General features: G+C 49.0%; 6 protein-coding genes across 6 annotated transcripts; 4 read left to right on the top strand and 2 right to left on the bottom strand.

Annotated features, from left to right (window-relative positions):
* Positions 1–148: 148 nt before the first annotated feature.
* ACHE_10911A (uncharacterized protein) lies at positions 149–3,152 on the top strand (the record flags this gene model as incomplete). Its single annotated transcript, XM_043284531.1, has 2 exons — positions 149–2,041; positions 2,097–3,152. 2 exons carry the CDS (start codon positions 149–151, stop codon positions 3,150–3,152), a joined length of 2,949 nt encoding a protein of 982 aa, XP_043132031.1.
* Positions 3,153–3,967: 815 nt separating this feature from the next.
* ACHE_10910A (sulfatase family protein) lies at positions 3,968–5,795 on the top strand (the record flags this gene model as incomplete). The annotated part of the gene is made up of 3 exons (XM_043284520.1): positions 3,968–4,099; positions 4,153–5,005; positions 5,053–5,795. The coding sequence occupies 3 exons, from the start codon at positions 3,968–3,970 to the stop codon at positions 5,793–5,795; spliced, it is 1,728 nt and encodes a 575-aa protein (XP_043132030.1).
* Positions 5,796–6,377: 582 nt separating this feature from the next.
* Positions 6,378–7,722, top strand: ACHE_10909A (MCT family MFS transporter; the record flags this gene model as incomplete). The annotated part of the gene is made up of 3 exons (XM_043284508.1): positions 6,378–6,523; positions 6,578–6,719; positions 6,772–7,722. 3 exons carry the CDS (start codon positions 6,378–6,380, stop codon positions 7,720–7,722), a joined length of 1,239 nt encoding a protein of 412 aa, XP_043132029.1.
* Positions 7,723–8,408: 686 nt separating this feature from the next.
* ACHE_10908S (uncharacterized protein) lies at positions 8,409–8,754 on the bottom strand (the record flags this gene model as incomplete). Its single annotated transcript, XM_043284497.1, has 2 exons — positions 8,409–8,442; positions 8,498–8,754. The coding sequence occupies 2 exons, from the start codon at positions 8,752–8,754 to the stop codon at positions 8,409–8,411; spliced, it is 291 nt and encodes a 96-aa protein (XP_043132028.1).
* Positions 8,755–11,048: 2,294 nt separating this feature from the next.
* ACHE_10907A (uncharacterized protein) lies at positions 11,049–12,723 on the top strand (the record flags this gene model as incomplete). Its single annotated transcript, XM_043284486.1, has 5 exons — positions 11,049–11,263; positions 11,319–12,185; positions 12,240–12,457; positions 12,517–12,598; positions 12,657–12,723. The coding sequence occupies 5 exons, from the start codon at positions 11,049–11,051 to the stop codon at positions 12,721–12,723; spliced, it is 1,449 nt and encodes a 482-aa protein (XP_043132027.1).
* A 4,769-nt stretch (positions 12,724–17,492) lies between these two features.
* ACHE_10906S (uncharacterized protein) lies at positions 17,493–18,413 on the bottom strand (the record flags this gene model as incomplete). Its single annotated transcript, XM_043284475.1, has 1 exon — positions 17,493–18,413. One exon carries the CDS (start codon positions 18,411–18,413, stop codon positions 17,493–17,495), a length of 921 nt encoding a protein of 306 aa, XP_043132026.1.
* Positions 18,414–19,237: the final 824 nt, after the last annotated feature.

Raw genomic sequence — 19,237 nt, 5'->3', positions numbered from 1 at the left:
CATTTTAGACTCCTGATGCTGTCATCCACTCTCCACTGCTTTGCCATGCTCCATTTTGGTCCTTTGTTTGTTTTGAACTAGGGGACATTAACGTCTAACGTCCCTAGTTTTCAATTGCTACAAGGACTACGGACTAGGTATTGCCCTAATGGACAACACCACGGGCAGCTTCGCGTCGTTTGGCTCAGACTTCGACCCCGAACACGAGGCTCTCCAATCCACAAACCACGGCAACAACAGCCCGCGTCTCCCCAACATGACCAGCAACGCGCGCAAGAACCACAACAACCATCACTCTTATGACGGAGCAGACGACGAAGAACCCGACTACGCGATCAACACCTCCGCCATCGAACGCGCCTTCCCCGAATTCTCCAACGCCGGTTCCTCATCCGACGACGACCTCCACGACGACCTCCTGGACGACGAACTCTCCGTCGAGCTGGGCAGGGGCGTATCTTCGAACCCGACGCGTCATATGGAAGATTCACGGAATTCGCTCATGAGCTTCGAGAATAGCGTTCGCTCGTCTTCGCCTGCAGTTCGTCTTGACTACCCGACTTCGCACACGCCACAGAAATCAGCAATGCGCGCCCAGCCTCGACGAGCGGTTAGCGAGAATCTACGCAAGGATGCCCAGGTGCGGAGGGCGAGTCAGGCGCAGAAGGAGAATATCAAGCCGCAATCGAATGCCCCGAAACGGACGCTTTCCGAGATGCATGCTAGGGCGCGTGATCCGTATGATATTTCGTTTACGGGTGATGAGCAACGGCCTTCGCCTGGACGTGGTAATTCGCGGTCGACGCGCTTTGGCAACGCGAATCTTTCGCATCAGATTGCTGAGGCTGTTGAACGGGCATCGAGGGAGGTGCGTCCCGGTGGGAAACTGTCGAATAGCACGCGCAGTGTTGCGGGTAACGGGGCTGGGGACACCTTTACTCATCAGTCTTTTTTGTTGCCGGATCTGCCTAATCTTTCAGAGCTTGTCTCTGGGGTTTATGAAGATGGAACTCCGGTTTTGCCTAGCCATAAGAAGATGCGATCAACGCGGTTTGTGTCCCCGTCGCAAGACCCTGATACATCGGTCTCCCGTCAGCATCTTCCTCTAGATGCGGTGCCAGTTCCGGATGATGAAAAGGCTCTGTTTGTTTCATTGAGAGTTCTCCAGGAGAGAGTGGCTGAATTGGAACATGCAAAGTCCGATGCAGAAAAGAAGATTCAAGATATGCGTCAGGAGAATGCGTTCCTCAAGTCGGATAGGTCTCGTCCCAAGGACAAGTACAGCCGGAGGGACTACGATTCGGAAGAGGAGTACAGACGGGACAGTCGGTTGGCCAGCGAGAATCAGAAATTGGAAGCCACGAATCTCGCTTTGCAGAACAGATTGGACATCATCGACCGAAAGGCTCAAATTTCCGAGTCTACGCTCAATAAATTGACTCACGAGCGCGATATGGCAGTCTCCCAATTGGGTGTCGCTTATCTTGAGGCACAGGAATTTAAAAACCAGAACGAGAAGTTGAGGCGCGAGAACGCAGAACTCAAGTCTCAGCTTGCTAGATCTACAAACTACACCCAGGGAACCCGTGATGACACTGGCCGGACAGAGCAAAGCGTTGCTACTGATGAGATCGATGACGATACACAAACCAACACACAACGCAGTGCCGATGTCAGTCGCAACACGAGAGACCTTACCACGAGGAGCACGCGTTCGAGGTTGAAGCCTACGCGCGACGAAGACACCCGTAGCAAGATCTCGACCCAAGTGGACAAGGAGATCTCGCGACTCGAGAAGGAGCGGGCTGAAGAGGCCTTGTTCTCGCTTGATGTTCCGCGCACCAGGAAGCAGAAGTCAGAGAGCCGATCGGCCGACCGATCTGACAAGAAGAAGCCGAATACTGGCAAACGCGTTAAGCGGGTAGTTGTGGAGGAAGTCGATGTCACTGACCCTGTCGAAACTACAACAGAGGAAGTTACTAGACACACGAGGAAACTTTCTCAGGGGGAGCAGGACTTGACTTTGCTCAGCTTTATTGACGTAAGATTCGTCTTTTTTTCTACGATTTGACTGTCTCTAACTGTTTGTCCTGCAGGAACGCGAAATTGCCCAACTGCGAAAGACTCTCGAAGAGGAGCGACTGGCACGAAAACAACGGCTGGGTCTTCCCAAGGAACCCACCGCCACGCATGAGACTTCGAACACTACCCGCCAGAGCTCGAGGGCCCCTGTCCCACGGAAGTCGTCTTTGAAAGACACTAGCAAAGCACCTCCGAGACCTACCTCCGCCATTGGCGATGTTACAGCGACTCCCAAAGCAAGCGCGCCTGAAGATGGCAACCTTACCGTGCCCAAAGAGCGTCAACGGCGACACTCGGACAACGGTCCCAACTTTGTTTCTCCTCGGAGACGGCGTCGCGACATGGAGGAGATGACCTCTGCCTTTATCCTTCCCGATATCACCATCCGTCATGCAGACCTGGCCGCTCAGGACCCGTCGAAATTGCCCGAAGCGACACAGCGCGCATTGGATGGAATCGCACAGCACAATGGCAAGAACTGCACGGTGTGTCAGCGCATCATCCCCGCTGGTAGCAGTTGCGACCACACCCACGAGGTCCAAGTGCCCAAACCCATCCCGGTGTCGGAGCGCATGCCGGAACCCACTGTATACAACGAAGAGCCCACTCTGCGTCCCGCGCAGGACCCTCCCATCGCACTGGCCACGGTCCTCAAAGCATTGGAAGATGAACTGTCGCACCTGAAGATGCAGCTGGCAACCTACCAAGCGGCGTACAATAAACTCGATGCGTCTCTGGGCAAGCGACAACGCAAGACTCTCGGAGAGAGAATCGAGAAGTTGCTAAAAGACGTCGATATGAAAGCGGATCAAATCTATGCGTTGTATGACGTACTGGAGGGGCAGAAGCAAGATGGACGCGAGATGACGGAACGGGAAATGGAGCAGACCCTGCAGTCCATCGGGATTGATAACTCCGGTGAGCGTGGAGATGTGACAGCGTCGACTCACAAGTCTGCATCTGCTCGGAAAAACACTGAGCCTGCAGTAGAGGATGAGGACGATGATGATGAGCTGCCGTGGGAGGGCATTGAGAGTACGATGGACGTGACCGGTCGGAGTGGACGTTAACATTCAACGTCTTTTCATTCTTTTTCCCTATCCTTTCATCTGTTACTGTGTTACTGTCCTGATGTTGGCGTTTTCGTTGGATGATATTGCATTGATGTATATTAAAGCATTATTGGATTTCGGTTCAGGAACCGGTTAATGGAGTATTGTCTATTCTATTGTCTACTTCGCTATGCTCTGCTATGATAACACAGGCACGGGGAAATACTCGGGGCCCTATATCTGATCGGCGGTGGACCCGATGGTGTGCTCTTAGTGCAAATCACCAAAGCCTCGCCTTACTCTCAGTACCCGAATACTATGTTCTTACACTGGCCATCCAAATTGACTTTGATATTACCTCCGCTGATCATATGTATTCCTCGCTCCAGCAATCACCTCATTTTTGGACTATTGATGTTATCATATCTCCTAGCCAATTGCACTTCATCTCGCGCAATGTACAGCTGCGCTCTCGCAATCGTTCCCTGTACCCTTTCAAGTACGATATTTTCCGTCCCGCGCCAGACAGAGTACCTATCTCTGCCGATGTGATGATCTCTGCACGGATGGACTGACTCTGCCCTCGTCTTTTGTACTCGTATGGGGGATAACGGGGGAATGGGCTGCGCGTCGGGTGTGGAGGGGTGGATTGTGGAGAAGAGAGTCAGGCGAGCTTAGACTTTGGCTCTGGCTCAGGCGATGATGGTAGAGGTGATCTCGGGCGGTAGAAAGGATATATAAGGATGGTCATTGCTCGAGATGAACTGGGCTGGTTTCTGTGTCAAGCCGTTCAAGAGCAGTGAAAGGAAACAGAAAGAGAAACAGACGACTGCATGATGAAGTTTCTGAATACCCTGCTATTCTCCGGTCTGGCTGTGGCTAGTACCCAGCCTAACATTTTGTTTATTTTGACGGATGATCAGGATAAGCATATGGGGAGTCCGGATTATATGCCCCAGCTTCAGGTATGTTCAATTGTGTTAGAGCGATGTTGGAATAGGAACTAATAACTGTGAAGAAACAAATTGTCCAAAAAGGAACCACCTTACCCAAGCACTACTGCTCAACAGCGCTGTGCTGCCCCTCGCGCGCCAACATCTGGACCGGCCGCATGCCACACAACACCAACATCACCGACGTAAACCCTCCCTACGGCGGCTACCCCCGCGTCGTCGAAGCCGGCTGGAACGACAATTACCTCCCCATCTGGCTGCAAGAAGCCGGCTACAACACCTACTATGTCGGCAAGCTGTGGAACGCGCACAGCACAACCAACTACAACAACCCGCCTGCCAAAGGCTTCAATAGCTCCGACTTCCTCCTCGACCCGTACACCTACCGCTACTACGACGCGCAGATGACCCGTAACGGCGGCAAACCGGTCAGCTACCAGGGACAGTACTCGACAGATGTCATCGCGGATAAGGCTCGCGGGTTCCTGGACGAGGCTATCGGACACAAGGACAAGCCTTGGTTTTTGACTGTTGCGCCTACGGCGCCTCACTCGAATGGTTCTTACGATCCCAGTCGTGACACAAATTGGTTTGGTGAGCCGGAGTTTGCGCCGCGCCATGCTGGCTTGTTCCCTGATTACCAGATTCCTCGGGATGCGAGCTTTAACAACCCCATTCAGGGCGCAGTGGGGTGGGTGAAGGATTTACCCGAGTTGAATGAGACGCTTATTCAATACAATGATGAATTCGGGCGGAGACGGCTGCGTGCACTGCAGGCTGTTGACGAGATGATTGGGAGTCTGATTGAGCAGCTGGATAAGGCGGGTGTGTTGGATAACACTTATGTTGTGTTTTCGGCAGACAATGGGTATCATATTGGACAACATCGGATGAACCCCGGGAAGAACTGTGGCTATGGTAAGTCGTTCACTACCAACTGTGTGAGTTCTATGCTAATAATGTAGAAACCGACATCAACGTCCCCTTCGCCATCCGTGGCCCTGGCATCGCCGAGAACGCAACCCTAGACGTCGTGACCAGTCACACCGACATCGCCCCAACCTTCCTCCACATCGCCGGCGCCGGCGGTCGACCAGGCCTCGACGGCAAGCGTCTCCCCTTTACCCAAGAAGACACCCGCGACGCCAAAACCGAGCACGCCGCCATCGAATACTGGGGCCTCGCCATCCCCGAAGGCATCTACGGGCACTACAGCAACGTCCCCGCCGAGCCAGACACCCAATTCCAGAACAACACCTACAAGGCGCTGCGCCTCATCTCCGACTCCTACAGCGTCTACTACTCCGTCTGGTGCACCAACGAGAAAGAACTCTTCAACATGAAAGCGGACCCGCACCAGACCGTCAACCTCGCCGCGAACCCGCAAGCCCACCAGGACTTTAAGATCGCGAATCGGCCAATCGGGCAGATTATTCCTCGTCTGGACGCGCTGATGATGGTGCTCAAATCTTGTGATGGTGATGCTTGTCGCAAGCCGTGGCAGCAGTTGCATCCTGCGGGTGCGGTTGCGAATTTGACGCAGGCGCTGGATGAAAAGTTCGATGGATTCTATGCGCGACAGCCCAAGGTTTCGTTTAGTTCTTGTGCGAATGGGTATTTGATCTCTGAGGAGGGACCGCAGGAGTTTAATAAGTATACCGGAGGGAAGGGGAAGAGTGGTACTAGGAGGAACTTCCTGCCTCTTTAAGTGAGCGGTGATTGATATGGGGTGTACATATTGGACATAGTACTGAGTACATATGAGTAGTACATAATGACGGTAATGATATATATATATATGTATATATCCAAGGCTTGTCTGGTGCTTGAGCTTGTGTTTTGATTAAACTCCTTTTATTAAGCTCCTCGGATATATTTCCTCCCCGCTCCCCGCTCCTCCCCGATTCGGTCATATTGTTTCTACCCCCCGGAAATATCAATACATATGTATCCCACCGGCTCGGAAAGTAAACAAATCTCTACATTCCCTCTAGTAAAATCTTTGTCCCCGATCGCTAGCGACCTCGCCTAGATCTGGCGATCTTCCGCGATTGCTCTTTTGGGGCGCTTATTCTCTTTGTTCGTGTTCGCTGTTACGAAAGAGGCACCCGACGCCCGAAGCCGATCCAGTTTTTACAATTTCCCCCCTGGGATAAACTTCGCCTTGTTGCCGGTTATCCGGGGATGGAATATAATATGATCGCAGTGTTTGCAGATATGGGTGCATCCTTTATTTCGACTTTTCTCGGATTCGGCCAGAAGAGAAGCACTTGGATACAAGCACCCGAAAATGGTGGCCACCGAGAATGACATCGAGAAGGAACAGACACCTCCACAGCTGGATGATTTCCCGGAGGGCGGGGTTAAGGCGTGGGGGGTTGTTGCCGGGGCATTTTGTGTGCTGTTTTGCACGTTTGGGTACCTGAATGCTTATGGGTATGCTTTGTTGCCGGAACTGGGGATTTGATTGATGTATGCTCATTGAACCAGCGTATACCAGAATTATTACCAGGGCCACCAACTGAGCCATGAGTCGTCGTCTACTATCTCATGGATTGGATCTGTGCAGGTATTCTTCCTCTATGCCGGAGGCGTGATAGGGGGTCCGTTGTTCGACCGGATAGGTGCTATTGTATGTCGCTGCTAGTGAGACATTCTTAAGTTTGATTACTGACTTTGTCCAGATCATCATTCCCCCAGCACTACTCCTCGTCTTCGCCGTGATGATGACTTCCCTGTGCAAGGAATACTACCAATTCATGCTCGCGCAAGGAATCCTCGGTGGGCTCTGCTGCGGCATGATGTTTGCTCCGGCTATGGCTGCTGTCGGACAGTATTTCAGGACCCGGAGAGCCCTAGCTATGGGTATAGCGGTTAGCGGGTCATCGCTTGGGGGTGTGATATTTCCGATAGCCTTGAACAATCTCATCCAGATACGCAGTATTGCGTTTGGCTGGGGAGTGCGCATTGCGGGATTTATCATCCTAGCGCTTCTCGCGATAGCATGCGTAACGGTGCGAAGACGGTTGCCTCCCCGCAAAGGAAACATCCTAGTCCTCTCAGCGTTCCGCGATCCCAGCTACGTCCTAACAATTGCCTCCCTCTTCTTCCTAATCTGGGGTATGTTCACCCCATTTTTCTACATCGAAACCTACGCCACATACCGCGGCATGTCTCCGCGCCTGGCCTCCTACATGCTCTCCATCCTAAACGCCGCCTCCATAGTCGGCCGCATCATCCCGGGCATCCTCGCCGACCACTTCGGCAACTTCACGCTACTTTTTATCTCGGGGACCTGCACCGGTGTCCTCCTTTTATGCTGGATGGCGATAAAATCTAATGCCGCGATTATCGTGTTCGCTGCGCTGTATGGGTTTTTCTCAGGAGCGATTGTTTCGTTACTATCGCCGTGCATTGCGCAGATTGCGCCGCATCCTAGTTTGATTGGGGCGTATTTGGGGATGGCGTTGTTGCTGGTGGGGGTGTCGGGTTTGACGGGGACGCCGATTTGTGGGGCGTTGATTGATGGGTATGGGTGGTGGGCTGCGATGGTGTTCAGTGGGGTTGCTGTGTTTGTGGGGAGTGGATTGGTGCTTGTTACGCAGGTTACTTTGATGAAGAAGAAGAGGGGCTAGGTTGTCTTTCTGTTTGTATGTTGTTGTGGATAGATTTGGTGGCAAGCTAGGGTTAATGTGTATATACGCTTCCGTTTCTTCCCAAGAAGGATGTTGTCTTGTAGTCTACTGTATCGGCCTTTCTCGAAGAAACATCATCATAAACAACGTTAAACCGCACACGCAAAGCCCAAAACTGCTCGAGATTAGCATACGGGCTCGGACTAGAATATCTGAACTAGTGTAACCATCACCAGGATATAGAATATAGAAGGAAGAAAAAAGGAAATTCTATCTAGACGATGAAGAAGTTTTGTAGGCGTTGTACGACAAGGTTTATACCCCCGTTTGCCTTGGTTGCTCATATAGCATCATTTGGCGTGCTAGCACCATTTGCCTATATCGGCTGTTGATGCGGCGGTGAGCCGGTGTTGAGCCATCACATAGATGGGTGCCTTCCATAGACTCATGATGGGACCGCCTGGAGGGCCACACATTTGTTTTTTCTGATTTATTTTTTAGCAAAGGCCTCCAGGTTCTGCTTGCTGTTTTGGATATAAAGTCACACTCATCAATTATATCGGCATCAATGTCTGGCATCGTATTCCTAGATGGAGAGCAACGACCAGAGATGTTGGAGGTTAGGATGGCGAAGAGTTGATCATCCTTTTCGAAAGCCGGGCCTATGTCCTTCCATGTGATGTGTGTTAGACCAGTACGATAAAGATTGACGCGGTAATGCTAGTTGGACAATTAGCACATGTCCTATCAGAATTCTTAAATTCCGCAATCATACCTGCTCCACAAATCGGGGTATCCCTCCAGAGACACCGGGATGTCCATTTGTTTGCTCGAAATATACCGGCGGACGTCCTCATCAATAGTAAACTCCTTAAACTGAAGATACTTCTCAACAGTGTCGTGGAACTCCGCCTCCTTGAAAAACAAAGAAACGTTGTGACCGACATTGTAGTGAGGAACGACCAGAGAAATACGTTGTTGATTCTTGAGAATTGGTGGGGTAGTGATGATGGGATAATCTGGCGCGCCCATTGAAGGGCTGCCATAGCTAGCGAAAATGCGAAAATACAAAAGCGCCCCCCCCCCGGCATTCCTAGGCGTTCCTTTATTATGACATACCAGAAGTAGGGATCATCATGAGTTACCTGCGCTTCATTGAATAGCAGATCATAGTTCTTCTCATTAAGCAGTTCGTTTTTGAGGACACCTGTATGACCTTGACGGCAGCACATGCGGAGGAGAAATTCGACGGTATCTTTTCTCATTTTGATCCACTCAATCCAGCTTGCAATGACGACCACCTTCGCGGCTCATTATTGGCATAATAACGAGATAAGAGCTTTGGCATTAGATGCTGGCGTGCCTCGGATGTGCACAACAGCATAATCTCTGATAAGTCGGGCAAGTTCTCGGATAGTTCGCGTTCGAGGACAGGTGGAATCGCTAAGACCCATGTCGGTAGGACGTACCCCAGGCAGGGTGGGTTCGGAACTCGAGAGCTCATATAGTTCCAAAGCAAGGTACGGTTGAGCGCCTGGGTCTTTAGAATATAATAAAGGTGACTCCTAATGAAAACGGAAGCTACCTGAAAGGCGTTTGTGGGCTGTTACGGATGGCCACACTTGCAAAGCTGGAACGAGGAGGGCGACGAGGATGGGTACTTAGCGACTCCGGCCTTGCAGATGCAGCAAAATGCGCCATCTTGGATGGTGACACCACATGGCCCAGCATCGTTATCACGGTTCTGATTGCTTCTTGACCACTTAGGGCAACTGAGCATGTAGGTAGAGGGGTATGGAGACGGTGGTAACGGTGATTGCAATGTTGAAGTTGTGACTCAAAGCACATGACTAATCTACATCAATCAATCAGGATTGGAATATTTCTCTACGTAGTAGGGACATCATATACATATGTACTCCGGAGTGCATATATACTAGTACGTAGTAACTACATATCAACCATGCTTCTGTGCTTTTGCACTCGGTGGAGGAGAGTGGCAGCTAATTGGCTACTAACGAAAGATCCCTATTCCCCACTAGCCGAGCATCGTCCCTTCTTCTCTGGTAATCCTGGAGAGTCAAGGATACGAGTTCCTTAAATACGTCGGATTAGGCTGCGGCAGCATCCAACAGATCATATAATATCCAACTATCACATCCGCAGATTGCGGACTTGGATGTCCAACTCGATCTGTTGGATATCAGCAAAATTCCTCGATCATGGAAATTAAAATGAATACCATTAAGTCCATCGAATCTGGTTTTTGAGTGTAGTTCTCTCTGTACTTTTATATATGACCATATTGAGTTGAGGTTAACGTTATATATAGTTAGCTTTATGATGTTTTTCTCTATCTTCCTGTGCTATTTCAAAGGAAATTTGGCGAGATCTTGTAGATTAATGTTGTACTGAAGCCCTTTGCGAGAAAATATGCTTGGTTCGCACCGTGTTAAATATATATTGTCACCCTGACTGCATGGATCAACTAACAATCATAAAATTACTCGCAACCACGCCTTATCTACTCTACAATCCATGCCAGATCTATCATTTTAATAGTATTCAATAATGAATACAAGATCATTTCTTATTATTTCATCCAGTAAGTAGGGGAAAGTGCAGAATAGTATTGTCATAACCAAACATGAAAAATTTTGGTTTCAAAACAGGGCTTTGTCAGCTTTACAACTGTCACCTGATCGTCTGGAATAGGGTAAACTAGCGAATTTTGATATTTGTTGGATATGGGCAGTTGGACTTGGATCTCGTCCCGATATCCAAGATGCGCAATTTGCGGACTAGTCGTACGATATGCCGCGCCTGACAAAGGAGAGCATCGACCAGATTCAGCCAGAGTAGATCTACATTGCACACGACCTTTCGGATCTGGAGATTAAAAGTTACTATGTAGCTAGCAATTCTCTTCAAACCGGCTCAAAAAGCGTACAAAAAAGAAAAAAAAAAAGAGAGAGAGAATGATAGCCACGTGGATCCCAACCCCCACAATCTTCAGCTGAGATCTCCCACCATTTGCCCACATGGCAACCCAGTGGAACCCCCAAGCCAAACATTCTTTTTCAGCTCAGCAGAGATCCTGCAACCTTATGGCTTCACACCGCCCTCTTAACCCTAAGGTTAGCTGGCTGATGGGCTGTGTGGAGACGCGGTGGCTGACTGGCGGGCTGAAAACAAGATATAGCAATTTGCCCCACTACTAGAGGTACTCGTATTTCATATATTTAAATGCAAGAGCATTCCTCATAGGTCCTGGATGAGCTCAATTTCCCCCGGAGTTGACGTGCTACATACATACGTAGTACAAGATGGATTCGTCCTCGACGTCGCCCTCGCCCTACGCCTTCCCGCTGCGTCCAACAGATTATGCACCCAAGCCGGTGCCGAGTATACAGGAGTGGAGACAACTATGGAAAGCCTGGGAGCTGGTGACGCTGAAAATGATCCCAAACGAGGCGTTGCATGAGAAGCCGATTCCGCTACGGAATGAGTTGATTTTTTATCTGGGACATATTCCCACGTTGTAAGGTTTACATTCTCCCCAAACTGTATGAGAAGCAAAGCTCACAGGGAAACAGCGAGGACATCCATCTCTCCCGCGCAACAAAAGAACCACCCATCGAGCCAGTCTACTACCAAACAATCTTCGAGCGCGGAATAGACCCTGACGTCGACAACCCGGAGAATTGCCAAGACCACAGCGAAGTCCCAGATACATGGCCATCGCTGGACGAAATCCTATCCTTCCGCGAGAAAGTCTGCGCGAGGATCGAGGCGCTTTATCAGACCGATAAGCCCTGGTCGGATAGGACTATTGGTCGCGCGCTATGGATTGGGTTCGAGCATGAGGGTCTGCATCTGGAAACGTTTTTGTGGATGAGTATCCTGAGTCCGAATGTGCAGTCGCCGCCGGGGGTGGAGAGGCCTGATTTCGAGGGGATGGCGCGGGAGGCTGCTGGCCAGCGCGTTGAGAATCAGTGGTTTCCTGTTAAGGCGAGGACTTTTCCCATCGGTATCAATAATGCGGAAGATGACTCTGGAGATGGTTATTTTGCATGGGATAATGAGCGTGGGCCATATGATGCTGTGGTTCATGGATTTGAGGCGCAGGCAAGGCCTGTGTGCATTGGGGAGTACGCCAAGTACCTTGTTGAAACGAGCAAGATGGATAACATTCCTGTATCATGGACCCCGATGACGATGCCGTTGACCAACGGCCATGGTTCATCGGGCGATGCAGTTGAGAACTTCATCGAAGGTCTCACAATCAAAACCGTCTTCGGCCCCGTCCCGCTGAAACTCGCCGTCGACTGGCCCGTCTACATCTCATACAACGATGCGGCAGCATACGCTGACTGGGCCGGTGCGCGACTCCCAACTCTCCATGAAGCTCGCAGTATCCACCGACAGGTCGAGGAGGGAAAGGCAACGGAGAACAATGACCTGTATGTCCCTCACCAATTCAAGGAATGCAATAGAGCCACCACTAACATAGACAGACCAAGAGACCAGCTCCCCACCTCCTCCCGCGAGGATATCTACATCGACATGACGGGGTACAACACAGGCTTCAACCATTTCCATCCCACGCCCGTGACGCACAAGGGTAATCAACTGTGCGGACAGAGTGACCTTGGTGGCGCGTATGAGTGGACGAGTTCAAATTTCACGCCGCAGCCTGGCTTTAAACCGATGGATATTTACCCTGGTTATAGTGGTATGTTTTCCGGTTGCAATGGATGGATGTGGATGTTGTCGAGTGCTGATTTGTGATAGCCGATTTTATGGACGAGAAGCATATTGTTGTCGTCGGGGGGACGTGGGCGTTGCATCCCAGGATCTCTGGTAAAAGGACATTGTAAGTTGCTGGGATCTCCAATTTGTTGGTCCCATGTCTTTGAACTAACACGGAATAGCCTCAATTGGTGGCAGAAGAACTATCCGTACCCGTGGGTGACTCCGCGTCTGGTTCGAGATGTCTGAGTTTCAACATAATAAGGTCCACTAGAGATTAGCATATAAATCATGTAGAAAGATACAGTACAAAGATACCCAATACTTGTAGTGTATAACTGAACTGTTTTTCTGCAAGTTCCGTCCGGTTGCCCGATACGGGTGCCACCGCTTTTATAAAGGCAGAACGTGAGTGCTCCGTAATTTTTGAAGCGGGGTCTCTCGAATCGTAGCTCAGAAGGAAAATTGGGAGTCAATTATTCCGGACCAAATGAGGTCTACATGGAGAAGACTAGCTGAAGGTAGAGATATATTGCCTAACGAACATATGTGCGCATCCCCAGCTGATTGAGTGCTTGACTAGCTAAATGTGCATACACGCTGGCTTATATAAGTACCTCCGGATCTCGCTACTCGAGCCAACTATTTCCGGTTGATTCTCATCACTCCCCTTCGTACAATCGCCGCGCATTCAAACCAATCAAAAACCAATAAATCTGGCAATTTGATAAGCGGCAGTTGGACGTGCGCTTCAACTCTCTTAGATGTTGAATACTCTTCTCGCTTAATTAAGCGAGGCCCAGGTCTCTAACCAACCGTCCCTGGCTAACATGGTTGGTAGCCTTCATCAAGCCATCAGCAATAATCTTGTCAGTAGGGAGATGCTCAAGGCAGATCTCTCCATTGCCTATATGGTCCCGAATGGCGTTGTATCGTAGGCTATATGCTTCATCTTCGGGTGGTTAACTGGGTTGTCGGCGGTCCTTATGGCGCCCTGGTTGCCCTCATAAGACAACAATGGTGGTGGCGCAGGCGATAAACACGGATTTAAACTTATGAGAGTCAGTAGTCAACAGAGAGCAACTAGTCTACTTGGCTCAGATTGTCACTTGAAGCGTGAGGACCCACAGATGATGGATGCGATGAAGCAGGGTGTAAAGGTAGAGATGTGACAAAGAAGGGGGATAAGAGGGGAGGCAGTGTTGGCCAAACTGCAGAGGAAAGTCAGCGAAGTAAGAAAGGAAAGAGGAGGGAAGAGAAGATATACATGCTGAATGGGTGACAATATCAGTGAGATGCTGGACAGTGTTAGTTTGATCTGTGGAGCAGAGCTCCGCAATAATTTAAAACTGGGAAGGTGTCAGGAACCATTTCCCCGCCCGGTGTGGCTGGTATTGGTCCTAGTTCTCGGATATTGGACATTGTAGGCGTTGGTTTTGATTCGAATATTTTCTGTGATGGTCATGGTGATAGGCCATTCATAGTTCGGATTTCGTGTTTCAGTCTCGGAGCCGGAGATCTGGTCTGACGAATGACACTCAAATGCTGAAGTAGGAAGGAGGCTAGACTCATGTTCTTCATTTCATTTTTATTTTTATAGCTAACTGTCAGATTATACGAGCTCGGATTGACGGATAGCTGCTGTGCTATCCCCGGACTATGAATCTGGGCATGAGAAATTAATGAATAAATCATAGTTTACTCAATCCATAACTTATCGTCAATATAGAATATATATTTTCCCTACAACACTGGCCATTTACCATAAACGTCAGAATTACAGGAAACCGCAACTTATTCACCTCTTAAATTATAGACAATATAAGCAATCGGAACCTCTCATTTGTATTTATAGCCCTATCTTAGATTAACTTGTTCTTTAGTTAATGTTGTGACGGTTAGTGGGGCGCCAGAAACGGCACCCATTGAACCGCGCTTCTGCCGACCCCTACCGCCTGCCGTCGATGGGAAACCCTGAATGTCGAAAATGGCCTTTTGCACTTTCTTCTCGTGAACCTACAGTATCAACACACCATTCAAGAAAATCATCGAAGTCCTGGCTTGGACTCTCTTCATAAACCTGCCAATCTTGTTTAATAAACATTCTCAGCTCAGCAAAAAATCTTCGATTGAATTAAGATTAGTTTTCGAAATCAGTTAGTTATACCTCCTCACTCTTGCGACTTCATCCCCGGAAAATAAACAATTAATACGCTAATCCGCTTTGGTTCACCGCTTTGTAATTCCGGCAGAACTGTGATGGTAATTGATGTAGATAACCAATGAGTCTTATCATCATAATGGTTGGAGTGGGTTTGTCCAATACTGTATTGTTGGGGCCAACAACCAAGTGCTTAGTCACAAGTCAACATGGATGTAGTCAACTGGTTATGCGTTTTTTAAGAGTCTTCTTCATGAAACACTTCTGGAGTAGATCCTACTCTATGAGAATGGCTGTTGGCGGCTGTTTCTGCGGCAAGGTTCGAATTGAATATAATGGCCCGCCTATGACGTCGGCTAGTATAACCCACAGGACTCAACTTTTTGTTAACCTAACCTAATATTATTTTCCACTAGGCACTGTGCCACTGTCTCGATTGTCGCAAACTTACCGGGGCTCCCTATACCTATAATTTTGTCGTCAAAAGTGCAGAACTAGATATCTCTGGAAATCCAAAAGAAGTGGCAAAAACATCGGATAGTGGAAATTATATCAGGAATTATTTCTGTCCTGACTGTGGTCTGTATTATAATATTAGATTTGGGAAGACAGCATCTGATGAAAGTTATAGGCACGCCGCTTTTTGGACGGAAGACAAGCTCCAACGGAGATTCTGATGAGATTACAATCGTCCGGGCAGGAATATTTGATGATATCCGAATTTTGAATGAACGGAAGCCCGAGGTGGAGATCTACACTGATAGACGATTAATGTGGATAAGTCCCGTCGAAGGGGCTGATCAATTTAGCGGCATGTTGTCACTATCATAACCTGATGATCGAGCTTGACATGGTAAAGCAGAGGGATTGGATCTCTATCATATCACAGATGAGACGAAGCTACGAAGCAGGGAGTCTTAGAGACATGTTGCATGGACTACGATTGCATGACGTCGGAAGACGCGAAGGTGTGATGGATGAGGAGATGTGGTTGCTGCTGTGGTTTGTTTGGAGGGTCGAGGCATGAAGGAAGCGGGTGTATATTATCATTATTATTATTATTATTATTATTATTATTATTATTATTATTATTATTCATACACGCATCTGTCAGCCCTATAGGCCGAGTGGCGGCAGGTCCTGCGGGGCGGCCGGGTAAGCCGCCGTAATGGTAGTCGCTATGTACATCGTCGCCTTTATACACATATCCTGATATCTTATTCCGCATGTTGTATATCCCGTGCTGCTGGTTTCGTACTGCTGCTCCCATAGCCACGAAGATCCATGGGCTTGTTGGATACTATCTCGTTTCCGCCCCTACTTCTGCAAGCGCATACCCTTGGCTGCGCTATGCTGCCAGTTGCCTCAAGTCCGTTGTTGTGACTCGGTATGTGGTTGGTAGAGTCTGAAACTGGCCTAGAAGGCCTGTTTCGAGCATGAATCACACTGCCTTCGGTATTAAGTCCGGCCGTATTAGGTAGGCCCGGTAATCCAGCTCCCGCCTTGACCCCTGTGCAAGATGGCGCATCCGGGGGCCTGCCTGGTTTGTACAGTGGAGGAGAACATGGTGTGTGTCTTGAATGCCACGTCCGCAAGAGCATTCAGTCGATTCCATAGCGTTAAAGGTGCCAAGATAACTAGCCAGCGCAATCTTTCCAGTTTGCCTTTGAATGAGGATGTAGCGGCTCTCCGTAGGCCTTGGTATAGTTGCATTGGTGCTTTTGAAGGCTCTTTCCATAGACAATGGAGGGAATTCCCATGAGTGGAAGCGGCCCATTCAGTCTTCCATGCATTTGCTGCTTCTATGCGGAGGGTTCTTCGAATGCTAGCTATGAGAGTGAGCTCCTCCACACCATTGGGTGCCGGAGAATTAGCAGCTTCTTTTGCAAGAGCGTCAGCACACTCATTGCCTTTTAGGTCTGATGAGAAAGTTTTGATGCCAGTCCACCTGTGTTGTGTATTTGAGTGAGCACCATCTCTATGCCTCGTAATTCTGCTGCATATACTGTATGGGTAGCTGGGGAGCCAATGCGAACTGCCTGGCGCCCCAGAGGCGAAACTACCGCTGCTCCAACTCCCTGTTCTGTCGAGCTGCTATCTGTGTATGCAAAAATGTTGGCGCCGCTGTGTAAGGCAGCTTGATGAGCTTCTAGGGCAGCTTCCTGAGTTTCTGCTACATGGGATTCCAGACCTGACCACCATGGTGGGGTCACATGTGGGTGTATAACTTCTAACCTGTTCTGAGAGATCGCGATTCGCCGTCCCCACCGTTCTAGTGGTGATGTCAAAGGTTCATGGTCTGGGCCGGTGGCCCATTGCATGTGTCGCTCCCATGCATTCATTGGTGCTGGTCGTTGGCCAGAGTGGCGTATCTCAATGAGAGTGGCCATAAGGGGCTACTCAGAGGTAGACTGCGGCATAACCGCGGTCATGGGCATCAGGTTGATACCCATGGCCGCAATTTTGCGGGTACCCTCTGGTGCCCATACATTCGCTTAGAATACCCTGTTAGGTAGGCTACGGTCTTATATAGGATCCTAGATGTCACGGCGCTCTACTAGGATGATGGAACGTCCAACTCATGGGTTCTACCTAGGTAGCTATCGACGAGAATAATCAACATGAGGAAGGAAGAAAGGAGGTAACGCCATATTTATCAACAAAGCAATAAAGCAAACAACCACACCTCACGTGATAATCAACCAACGTGACCAGGCCGTCACATTACCCCCCGGCTTCAATAGGCATTGTCCTCAATGTCATGGTCAACCCACAGGTAAGAAAACATGAGAAGGCAACAATACATGAGACACTTGAAAAAGAAAAACACATGAACATGTCCAAACATCTCCAAAAATCAATCATCGAGATCATTAAGGTCATCAAGACGGTTTGCCTCTAACCTTGCAATCATCTGCTGGTTCCATATTTTATTGGATTCCTTGTGTGCCTTCATGGAACAATCCTTCACCCAATGATCAGAGGAGCCACATCTCACACAGGATCCTTGTTGTCGTCGTCTGTTCCTTTCATCTAGGGAGGTGGACGCTGCTGACAGGGAGTTGATATTGATGACGCTGAGGTCCATAGGATCAGACTTGGTGTGAGAGCCAGATTGGTGTGATTGAGAGTGGGAAACATTGGTGGAATTTGAGCTGAAAGAATGACTTCCCAATTGTTGAACCACACGAAGGAAATCAGTGTATGATTTTGGAAGATTCAACTGCTGGTTGAGACGTCCTCGGAGAGTAGGATTGAGGCCTTTCCTGAACGCTGAAATCTTGGTGACATCAGGCCAATCTTTGCCCTTTGCCTCATAAAGAATCCTCTCAAACTTGGCGATGTAGGCTGCCACAGATTCACCACTATCCTGCTTTAGGACTAGTAGATAATCTTCAGCTTCTTGAACCTTGTTGGGGTTGTCATAAACCAGAGATAGTTGATCAAGGATGGTGTTGTAATCCCAGGTGTTGGTGTCTTCTGCATAAGATAACTGGGGAAGAACTAGAGCTTGGACTTTGCTTTCCAGATTCAGATAGACATAGTAGAACTGAGCCACTGCATCACCAATAGCTGGAGCATCAATCCTAAGCTTAGCCTTCATCGAAGCAAGCCAGGTATCAAACTTCAAAGATTGGCCATTGAATTTCTCGGGATCAGGGAGGCATGGCTTTGGTCGTTGAAGTGGTTTGGGTTCATTTTTGACGGATTCGATTTCATTCTGGAGGGCGCGGATCGTAGAAGAAAATTCGTTTCGGAGTTCTTGAAAGGGGTCCATGATCTTTAAGAAAGGGATCGTGAGCTTGAATCTTGAAAAACTTAAGTCTTGAGAACTTGAAGGGGTGCCAGCATAGTCGCAACCACTGGACTTCTTGAAAGTTGAACTTGAATATGCCAACAACAGAAGTTTCAGTCCTGAGCTCTAGAAACTTAACTGAAGCAGCGCTTGACTTGACTTGAGGATGAACTTGAGGATGGAAACTTGAATGGAGACACTGTTATAGCCTGGCCAGCTCCCGAACTGCGGCACCAGCGAATCCCTTGAAGGGAGAAGCCTTTGGTATTTCTCTCCCTAAGGTATAAAAGGAGGATGTTGATTATTATGTCACGGCGCTCTACTAGGATGATGGAACGTCCAACTCATGGGTTCTACCTAGGTAGCTATCGACGAGAATAATCAACATGAGGAAGGAAGAAAGGAGGTAACGCCATATTTATCAACAAAGCAATAAAGCAAACAACCACACCTCACGTGATAATCAACCAACGTGACCAGGCCGTCACACTAGATAGCTTTATTTGCAGAAATCAGAGACCTCGAATATATACGCTTGATACGTAGTTACTTTCGACCCTGACTAAGCCGCAACTCCAAGATTAACATCTTAAAGCGGACCTTTTATTCCTTTCTTTATATAAGGGATTTTTCCCTTACTAGTAACCCAGCGGGTCACGTGCCAGGATCCGCAACCTTTTCCCATTCGGTAATCCGAGCCGAATCGGAGCGGCTGAACGAACTCCACCGGCCAAGTCACAATCGAATCGCGCACGATGGCCGCCAAATGGCGATTCAACGCTGAAAATGCTTTATCCTCTTTTTTC

The sequence above is a fragment of the Aspergillus chevalieri genome, chromosome 1 (assembly GCF_016861735.1).
Source record: "Aspergillus chevalieri M1 DNA, chromosome 1, nearly complete sequence".
NCBI classification, from domain to species: Eukaryota; Fungi; Ascomycota; class Eurotiomycetes; order Eurotiales; family Aspergillaceae; genus Aspergillus; species Aspergillus chevalieri.
The sequence above is the reverse complement of the archived record's forward strand: the minus strand, read 5'-3'. Positions and strand labels throughout refer to the sequence as shown.